Raw genomic sequence first — 10,289 nt, 5'->3', positions numbered from 1 at the left:
AAAAAAAAAAAACACTGCCATTGAGTCGATTCCAACTCAGAGTGACCCCCACTGGGTTTCTGAAATGGTAAATCTTTATGGAAGTAGATTGACCACTCTTGCTTCCACAGAGTGGCTGGTAGGTTTGAACCACCAACCTACTAGTTAGCGGTCAGATGCCTTAGTCATTGTGCTACCAGAGCTCCTTGTTGTTAGGTGCCATCAAGTGGGTTCCAATTCATAGTCATTAGGAATACAAATCAAACTCACAAGATATTACTACTATCCTATTTGTTGTTGTTGTTGTTATGTGCCGTCAAGTCAAACCCGACTATCCTATTAGAATATCTAAAATTAAAAAGACTGACCATACTAAGTGGTTGGTAACTGGAACTCATATACTGCTGATAGGTAAAAGGATATGACCACTTTGGGAAGAGAGTTTGGCAGCTTCTTAAAAGCTAAATGTATATCTATCATATAGGCTAGCTAATCCATCTTCAGTATTTATCCAACAGAAATGAATATATGTCTATACAAAGACTTATAGATGAATGTTCATAGCAGCTTTATTCAGAATAGCCCCAAACTGGAAACAACTCAGATGTCCATCATTTGGAGAATAGATAAACAAATTAAGGAGCTATGGTGGTGCTGTGGTTAAGGCATTGGGCTGATAACCAAAAGGTTTGTGGTTCCAATCTACCAGCTGCTCCATGGAAGAAAGATGAGGTAGTCTGCTTCCGTACAGATTTATAGCCTTGGAAACCCAACAAGGGTTGCTATGAGTTGGCATCAACTTGCTCGCAGTGGAAAAACAACAACAACAACAACAAAATAACACTTAGCACTAAGAAGGAACAAACATGACAACATGGGTAAATCTCAAAAGCATTATGCTAAAAGAAGACAGAAAAAGCTACATACTGGAAAAATTCTATTTTATGGCTGTGGTGGTATATACAGAACTATATACTTTTGTCACAACTCAAACTGTGCATTCAAAAAATGCAAGAGGGTGATGAACACATGATTTAGAATAGTAGTTTCTTTGGGTGAGGAAAGACAAAAAAATTATATGGGAGAAGTATTCATTGCTAGATATCAATTATTGTTAATATTCTAGTTTTCAGGTTTGTTGTTTCAGATATGTTTATTATATTTTTAAAACAGACACAAAAAATGAAGGTTTATCATGCATGGACAATAATATAGGTAATTTAAGAACCAAGAATAATGACTGGACTCATTTCTGTAATCCTGATGTCCAAATTACAAATAAAATAAAATACTTAAAGTGATAGTGAAAATGATTTAATACTAGCTAGTTTAGAAAACTTCACTTTTTAGAATGATTACCCATTTCTTCAGAACTTGAGTTTTACTATAATCAATATTAAGGAAATTAACTCTTAAGAAAATAAGAAATTTTATAAAGCTTAATTCTTACAAATGTTAGCACTTACCCAGCGGTTCCACCAATTGGTCAACTAGTCCCATTTTCTTTGCTCTGTCTGCCCGAATATTCCTACCAGTTAGCATCATGTCAAAAGCAGCAGGTATACCCACCTAGTAGACAAGCAAACATCACAGTTTTGGGAAAAACATGTTAGAGTGACAACTATAGTTTGCAAATCAAATGAGCAAAATAAATATTTAATTAAGAAAAGTCAAACCAGATTTTTATGTTATTTATCAGTAAGTTGAGCATCTCTGGGTAGTGCAAATGGTTAAGTGCTCAGCTGTGAACCGAAAGGTGGGAGGAGGCTCAAGTCTATCCAGTGGCATCTCAAAAGAAAGGCCTGGTGATCTACTTCTGAAAAATCAGTCACAGAAAACCCTATGGAGCACAGTTCTACCCCAAAACCCACTGGGCTGCTATGAGTCAGAACTGATTTGACAGCAACTGGTGATGGTGGTGAATAGGTAATAGGACACATTAACATACAGTTAGGTAACTTTGGAATTAGAAACCTCAAGCTGAAGCAAAAGCCTTTACCTGTTAACACTATGTAGGATATCTATTGACTAGGATTGATAAAGTGGAGAATTAATTGGATATGTTTTCTAAAATTCAATCTCACTGATATAATATTCAAAATTACAATATGGGAACTAGTAGAGAATTTGAGAAACCTGATAGTTTTGGCAATACCTATACAAAGAATTTTAGGCTCAACAAAAACAGGACTCAGCTAAGGAAACGTTTCTTGTGTGGAATACTAGAAGAATGATTTCAAACAACATTCAAACACCAACTACAGCAAAACAAACAAAAAACTTCAGCAAATATGTTCTACTCATATAGGCTATTCATTCACTCAATGCACCCTCTAGACATTCCTATAAAGGAAAGCACACTATAAGCTAAAAATTAACACCATAAACCTTCCTATCTTTCTGTGCTCACTTCATATCAATTTCCCTCCTAAGAGTGCTTCTGCTGAAGCTTGAAGAACCTACGACGTCAGAAGCTATGAGGTTCAGTGGGTTCTCAAATTTAATATTAAGATTGTTCTATCTATAGCATCCACATCTAACTGTCCTCCAATTCACCTTAAAAATTCAAAAGCCTAAAAAAAAAAAAAAAGAATTCAAAAGCCTGATGGGCCTCTTTTGGTTCTAATGAATAAAGCAAAGAAATATTCTGTCTTAGTTCTCTAAAGCTGTAACAGAAATACCACAAATAGAATGACTTCAACAAATAGGAATTTATTCTCTTACAGTTAAGGAGGTTAGAAATTCAAATTCAGAGTGCTGGATCCAGGGGCTGGGTAAAGGCCCCTCAACTTTGGGCCTTAGTTCTGCCTCTTATTACTGCTGGAGGTAGAGGCATCTCTTAACTCAGGCAGCTGCTGGCTGCTGAAGCTGACAAACCCAAGACCAGCAGGTAAAACAGCATAATCCCAAGATCAGTAGGCAACACACCAGGCCACTGGTTCAAGTTCAGGAACAATCTCAAGATTGGTAGGTAACATGGCAGGCCATTGGAACTGTCCAGGAACTGGAGGTGAAGACTTGGCCAAACACAGGATCCAGATGTGCCAAAAAGCTAGAGACCTTTCTCGAAGCTTCTCCTCATATATTGGAAGCAGCACCCCTGCCCCCCAACAGCAACTACTTAGCTGCTTTCAGCAGATTCCACTGTGGAGGTGATTACAGTCTGATCATGGGGAATAATTACATCTAGCTGCTTAGCCACTCAAAACCATGGCCTAGCCGAGTTGACACACAAATTTAACTATCACATCATCTAAATAACATAATGGGGGAAAAGTATGCCTCTTATATACTCAGTATGAAATATGACCCATGAATTTGAAAAACTGATAAGACAGTACAAAGAAGGAACAAATTAAACTACAAGCTCCTGAAGGGCAAAACATGTTTCTTCTCTTTATCTTTCTTCAGCATTTAAAAACAGTAATTTTATGGAAGGGAAAAAACAAATAAATATCAGGAATAGAAATCTGTCACTGATTTTACATATATACATATTTTACTTTGAAGTTCTACAATGAGTACCCATGGTATGTGTTTTTGCATAAGAGGAAATACATCTAAAGAAGCATGCAGGAACAGAGGTTCCAAAGTTCACAAAGGAGTCTTAAACTCACCATTTTGGGGAGCCTCTGTGTGCCTCCCGCTCCTGGTAATATCCCCAGCAGAACTTCAGGAGTACCTAATACTGTTTTTCTATCTTTTGTTGCTATTCTGTATTGGCATGAAATGGCAAGCTTCAAACAAATGGAAGAAAATTAGAAAGTTAGAAAATGTAGGGGTTTTCTCTTTTAAATTTTTTCATCATTGTTGAGAATATGCACAGTAAAATATAAACAACTCAAGTTTCTACATGTACAATTTAGTGACATTGATTACATTCTTTGAATGTGCAATCATTCTCACTTTGAGTTGTCCCTTCCTCATTAATAAAAACTGCCTGCCCTCTAAAGTTCCTATCTAATCTTTAGAGTTGCTGTTTCAATTTGATCCCATATAAACAGTTCATAAAAGAGTGTAATGCTCAAGGCAGACCTTTTTTTTTACTAGTTAAGCTAAACTATTGTTTAGATTTCCACCATTCATCTGTCAGTTTAATCACACTGTGGTGACTTTCACATTGTTGTGATGCTAGAAACTATGCCACTGGTATTTCAGATATTAGTATGGTCACCCATAGTGGACAGGTTTCGGTGGAGCTTCCAAACTATGACAGCCTTGGAAGAAGGACGTGGCCAGGTCTATAACTGGCCACTGAAAACTTTATGAATACCATGGAAAGACTGAAGAAGTTCAAGCTGCACTGAAGGCACTGGTGAAAACAAAGATCCAGGCTTTGACAGAATGAATATGTCAGTGATAGGTTTCAACAAGTGGATGCAGTGCTGAAGGTGCCTACTTGTTTATGCAAGAAATTTAGAAGACAGCTACCTGGCCAATTGACCAGAAGAGATCCATATATGTGCCCATTCCAAAGAAAAGTGATCTAATAGAACATGGAAATTACTGAACAATTTCATTTATATCACATGCAAGTAAAATCTTGCTGACAATAATTGAAAAAGGGTTGCAGCAATAAATTGACAGACAGCTTCCAGAAATTCAAGCTGGATTCACAAGAGGATGTGGCACAAGGGATATCATTGCTGATATCAGAGGGGTCTTGGCAGAAAGCAAAGAATACCAGAAAGATGTTCACTTGTGTCTTATTGACTATGCAAAGGCATTTGACAGTGTGGATCATAAATTATGGATAACATTGCAAGGAACGAGAATTCCAGAACGCAGTTGTGCTCATGAGGAGCCTGTACATAGACCAAGAGGCAGTTGTTCAAACATAACAAAGGGATATTCCATGGTTTAAAATTAGGAAAGGTGTGTGTTAGGGTTACATCCTTTCACCATAGTTATTCAATCTGTATACTGAGCAAATAATAGAAGAAGGTAAACTATATAAAGAACGCAGAATCAGGACTGGAGGAAGGCTCATCAACAACATGCGATATGTAAATGACAGAACCTTGCTTGCTGAAAGTGAAGAAGACTTGAAGCACTTACTGATGAAGATCAAAAACTACAGCTTTCAGTATGGCTTACAGCTCAACATAAAGAAAACTAAAATTCTCACAAGTAGACCAATAAGCCACATTACGATAAATGTAGAAAACATTTAAGTTGTTAGGGATTTCATTTTATTTGGATACACAATCCACGCCCATCGAAGCAGCAACCAAGATATCAGACAACGTACTGCACTGAGCAAATGCTGCAAAAGACCTTAATTGCCTCATATGCATGTGAAAGGTGGATGCTGGATAATGAATAAGGAAGACCAAAGAATACTACATTTGAATTATGGTGTTGGAGAAAAATATTGAATATCCATGGACTGCCAGAACAACAATCAAATTTGTCTTGGAAGAAGTATAGCTTGAATGCTCATTGCAAATGAGAATGGCCAGACAGTGTCTCTCATACTTTGGTCATATTATCAGAAGGGAACAGTCCCTGGAGAGGGATATTATGTTCAGTAGAGGGTCAGTGAAAAAGAAGACTCTCAGTGAGATGAACTGACACACTGGCTGCAATAATGGGCTGAAGCATAGCTTGTTGTGAGGATGATGCAGGACTGGGCAGTATTTTGCTCTGCTGTACACAGGGTCACCACGAATCAGAACTGACTTGACAGCACCTAAAAGCAACATTGTTTGGTTTTAAGAAATCTTCAGGGGATATTTCTGACTTAATATTTAAAGATTATCTCAGGGCAATAATTTCAGGGTTCACCCCCCTCCATGGCTCCACAAGGTCTGGAGTCCATGAAAATTTGAAACCCTGTTCTACATTTCCCTCCTTTTGATCAGGATTCATCTATGGAATCTCTGATCAAAATGTTTAGAAATGGTAGTCAGGCACCATCCAGTTCTGTTCTCAGGGCAAAGGAGGCAGTTGTTCACGGAGGCAACAAGCCATACATTTCATATCTCCTTCCTCCTCAGTTTCTGCAGGTGAATAGAGATGAATTGTGCCTTGGATGGCCATAGCAAGCTTTTAAGACCCCAGTCACTACACAGTTGACTAGCAGATAGACAGAAGCACTAAACCATTAGTTGGCCAATTAACTGGGATGGCCCATGAAATCAGGGACCTAAACCTCCAAAACAAGCACCAAATCCCATGAGATGTCTGGCTGCACATAAGTAGCCTTAGCAGCTAGTTTTTTTTTTTTTGTTCATTGTTGTAAATTTTTCATACAACTTTTGCCAATTCAACTTTTTACAAGGGTACAACTTACTAACAGCAATGACAGTAATTGGATATACAATCCTACCCTTAATCCATGTGATTTTAGAAAATGTAGCTTTATAACATCTTGGGATTTGTGAAGATATAAAGATTACTCATGAAGGAGGGCAATACCCACAGAATAAACTGAAATTCTTTAGCTTGGCATTTGATACTTTCTGTAATTTGCCTTATTAGCATACTTCACACTTCCCCTAATTTATTGACTCTTTTTGGGTTGCACCAACTCCCTGGAAATCTTCTGAAATCTAGGGAAGCTCTCAATAGAAAAGTGTACACACAATTTTATATGGACTCCAGGTTAAGAAGCCCTGTATTCTATAGACACTCTCCTTTCCAATCAGGCAAGTCTACTCACAGTATTCCAACAGGCTTTATTTATCCTTGCCTTTGCTTACACCATGCCAAATGTGAAATGCTTTCTCTGCTATTTTCTGATTAATCAAATCCTGCTCATCTTTTAGGGCCAGGCACAGGCTTGCTTAAATCATATATGTGAACATGTCTAGCATAGAGCCTAGCATATAATCAATGTTCAGTAGATAGTTTCTTTTTTTTCCTCCTTGCTTCCTACATGCTCCAGTCCAGATTTCTCCCAAATCTTATTATTTATCATATTTTCTACTCACAAAGAACTTAAACATAATGTTTTGTGTGTCTCAACTAAACTTAAATAGCTTAAGAGCATGGATCATACTTCTGAATCTTTGCCCTGCAAACCTGAACCAGGTTTTTAGAATTGAAAGGAACTGTAGAGATCTAGTTCAAACCTTCTCAATTTATAAATGAAAAAAATTTATAAATGAAAATTTCAGCCACCTTGATTTATTTGTTCTGTGTCACTCAGATTGTTAATGCAATAATAAAGCTTAAAACCCATCCAGAAGTTTGATAACTAAACATAAAGTTGATTCTTCTGCTAGCAAACAACAGTTAAAAGGTTTACTGCTGGTGAATCCCAGGAATGAGCTAGATGGTGTCTCAGTGACTGGAATAAATCTATACCTCAAGTCCTCCTCCCAAGCAGGAACCACTGATGGCAGCCACAATAGGCTTTGTGGACTTTTCAAGTTTCTCAAACGTTCTCTGTCCTTCTTGTGACAATTGTATTACTTCTTGAGAGGTCTTGCAAGTGGCTATCATGCTGCAGAATCCATGAAAAATGAAGAACAGAAAAAAAATAAATGTGAAAACTACAGCCTATTTGTTCAATACCTCATCCACTATATATAGTAACATCTGTAAAATCCAGAACCAGTGTGAGATGGAAACCTGTCAGAGAAGGAAAACTCAAATGTTTCCCACTAAAACGAGCCATAGAAAAGTGTTAAGACTGTACCTTGTCAGAGGTGGAAAACTTGTGAGACCTGGAAAAACAAGGCAGTCTTGTTGAGCTCCAGCTCTCACAGGTTTCACTGTACTTGTTGTTGTTATGTGCCGTGGAGTCGAACCTGACTCATAGCGACCCCTCCTTGGGTTTCTGAGGCAGTATCACTACAGAAGTAAATTGCCCCACCTTCCTTCTGAGGAGTGGCTAGGGGGTCTGAACCACCAGCCTTCTGGTTAGCAGTCAAGTGCCTCAGGCACTACGCTACCAGAGGTCCTGTACTTACTCTACCTTTTATCAATATCTGGTAGTGAACCTTCAAATATTCAGAAGTTTAAGAGTAACTTTTGCCTCAAAAATTAAAAAGCACTATTATCAGCAACATCTCTTTTTAAAGAAATTAAAGTTCTGGACTCACAGAACATGAAACAAAGAATTTTCCATTATTTATTTTTGCTTCTATGACAAATCATAGGAGCTCTGGTAGCATAATGCCTAAGGCACTTGACTGCTAACCAGAAGGATGGTGGTTCAAACCCACCAGCCACTCCTCGGAAGGAAGGTTGGGCAATATACTTCCATAGTGATACTGCCTCGGCAACCCAAGGAGGGGTTGCTGTGAGACGGGGCCGACTCGATAGCACACAACAACAACAACAACAACAACAACGACAAATCATCAGATTATAAAGCCCTGCAGATGAGAAAGCATTTGGCTGCTAACCAGAAGGTCAGTGGTTCAAACACCAGCTGCTCCATGAGAAGATGAGGTAACCTACTTCTGTAAAGATTTACAGCCTTGGAAACCCAATGAGTTTGCTATGAGTCGGAATCAACTCAATGGCAGTGGGTTTGGGTGACTAGATGAGAAAACATCTCCTGGTAAGTACTTTCATTATTAGATTAAATATTTTACTATTCAGTAGCTATTAGATTAAGCAGCAATCAAAATGACCGAAAAAAAAAAAAAAAAAAAAAGGTTTTCAAGTTGTTTGGAAGGATCTAAAAAACTCCCCTAATAATTAAAAAGATTTTGTATAGTAATTTACTTTATGTCCTTCAACTTCAGTTTGCTTCATTTCCTATATACTTGATTTCCAAACAGATTTAAGCTTTGGATTTTGTACTTTGGACCAAAGATAACTAGTACATTCTATATTTCAGACACTGGAAGGTGCTCAGCTAGCCTTATATAGGGTACATGTATTTCCTATGGATAAAAAAAGGTATACTGTCAGGTACATTAGTGTTTTGCTAGGCTTAACTGAATTAGACATTTAAGTACAAATTGCTAAGCTTATAATGCTGGCCATCATTGCCTAAACTGTAAGGAACAAATACCCTTTTTTTTTTAATTAAATTTTTATTGCGAATTGGGTGGAAGTTTACAGAGCAAATTCATTTTCCATACAGCAGTTCATACACATTTTGTCTCATGACATTGACTGTAGTTCCCTGCAATGTAACAGCTCTCTTCCCACTCCCTCCCCATAGTCACCTCTTCCCTGTGTTCTTCCCTCCCATACACTACCCGCCCCCAGGTGTTCTCTGAGCAAACCTGCCCTTCTGTTCTCCCAAGATTGATTGCTCCAAGTAGTGTATCTACCTGATGTAACTGTTAACCCCATATGCCTATCTACTGTTTGGCTGGAAGCCACAGGACTAAGTTCAACTCCAGACCTGAAAGGTGGCTAGGAGCTATAGTCTCAGGGGTCTCACCAGGCTCTATCAGAGCAGTAAACTTAGACTTTTTTTTTTTTTTTTTTTAATACGATTTAGAGTTTTGTTCCACATTGTTCTCCCACTCTATCCAGGATCTCCTGCACCAATCCCCCTCTGAGCGGTTGACAGTGGTAGCCAGGCACCATCTAATTCTTCTAGTCTCATGGTCATATAGGCTGAGGACTGCATGGTTTACCAGTCCCTTGGACTAAACAACAAATACCTGTATTTTGACAGAATTAACAACTGCTAACATTTTAACCCATTAAACTAATAAGAAGATACTGTTTCCCCTTTTATATTCTTAAAAAATTTTGAACAAGTTATATATACATATGGGAGCTCTGGTGGCATAGTGCCTAAGGCACAAGACCACTAACTAGAAGGCTGGTGGTTCAAACCCACTAGCCACTCCTCAGAAGGAAGACTGGGCAATCTACTTGGGCAGCGATACCGCCTCGGAAACCCAAGGAGGGGTCGCTTCGAGTCAGAGACAACTCGATGGCACATAACAACAACATACATGCATACAATCCACCATTTGAAAAATGGAAAGGAAACATGACTTGCATTTGAAAAATTCCCTTTGATTACCTTTTCCAGTCCATTTTCATGTTTCATATGTTCACATCCTTCCAGATCAAACTGTACATATTTACGTCCATAATGTACAGAATGATTTCATATGTGGTTTAAAGACATTTATATAAATGATACACTGTATGAAACGTTCTGTAACTTGCTTTATTTTTAACTTAACATTATGTTTTTGAGAGCTAACGGAACTCTGGTAGCACAGTGGCTAAGACACTTGCCTGCTAACCAGACGGCTGGCGGTTCAAACCCACCAGCCACTCATCGGAAGGAAGATTGGGCAATCCTACTTCCGTAGTGATACTGCCTCGGAAACCCAAGGAGGGGTCGCTATGAGTCAGGTTTGACTCGACGGCACATA

The 10,289-nt window shown here is 38.3% G+C and overlaps 1 protein-coding gene across 1 annotated transcript in view; it reads right to left on the bottom strand.

The window, feature by feature from the left end:
• HADHA (hydroxyacyl-CoA dehydrogenase trifunctional multienzyme complex subunit alpha) overlaps window positions 1-10,289 on the bottom strand; it is a 52,983-nt gene that overhangs the window by 28,622 nt on the left and 14,072 nt on the right. The window contains exons 5-7 of the mRNA XM_007938885.2: window positions 7,291-7,429; window positions 3,597-3,716; window positions 1,446-1,548 (exon numbers count right to left, since the gene is read on the bottom strand). Of these exons, the coding sequence (XP_007937076.1) occupies window positions 1,446-1,548; window positions 3,597-3,716; window positions 7,291-7,429 (362 nt within the window). The remainder of the gene's footprint in view (window positions 1-1,445; window positions 1,549-3,596; window positions 3,717-7,290; window positions 7,430-10,289) is intronic.

Source organism: Orycteropus afer, unplaced genomic scaffold, assembly GCF_000298275.1.
Source record: "Orycteropus afer afer isolate SDZICR_OR568_19922 unplaced genomic scaffold, OryAfe1.0 scaffold00054, whole genome shotgun sequence".
Taxonomy (NCBI): Eukaryota; Metazoa; Chordata; class Mammalia; order Tubulidentata; family Orycteropodidae; genus Orycteropus; species Orycteropus afer.
Note: the sequence above shows the minus strand (reverse complement) of the source record. Positions and strands in the feature narration are given on the sequence as shown.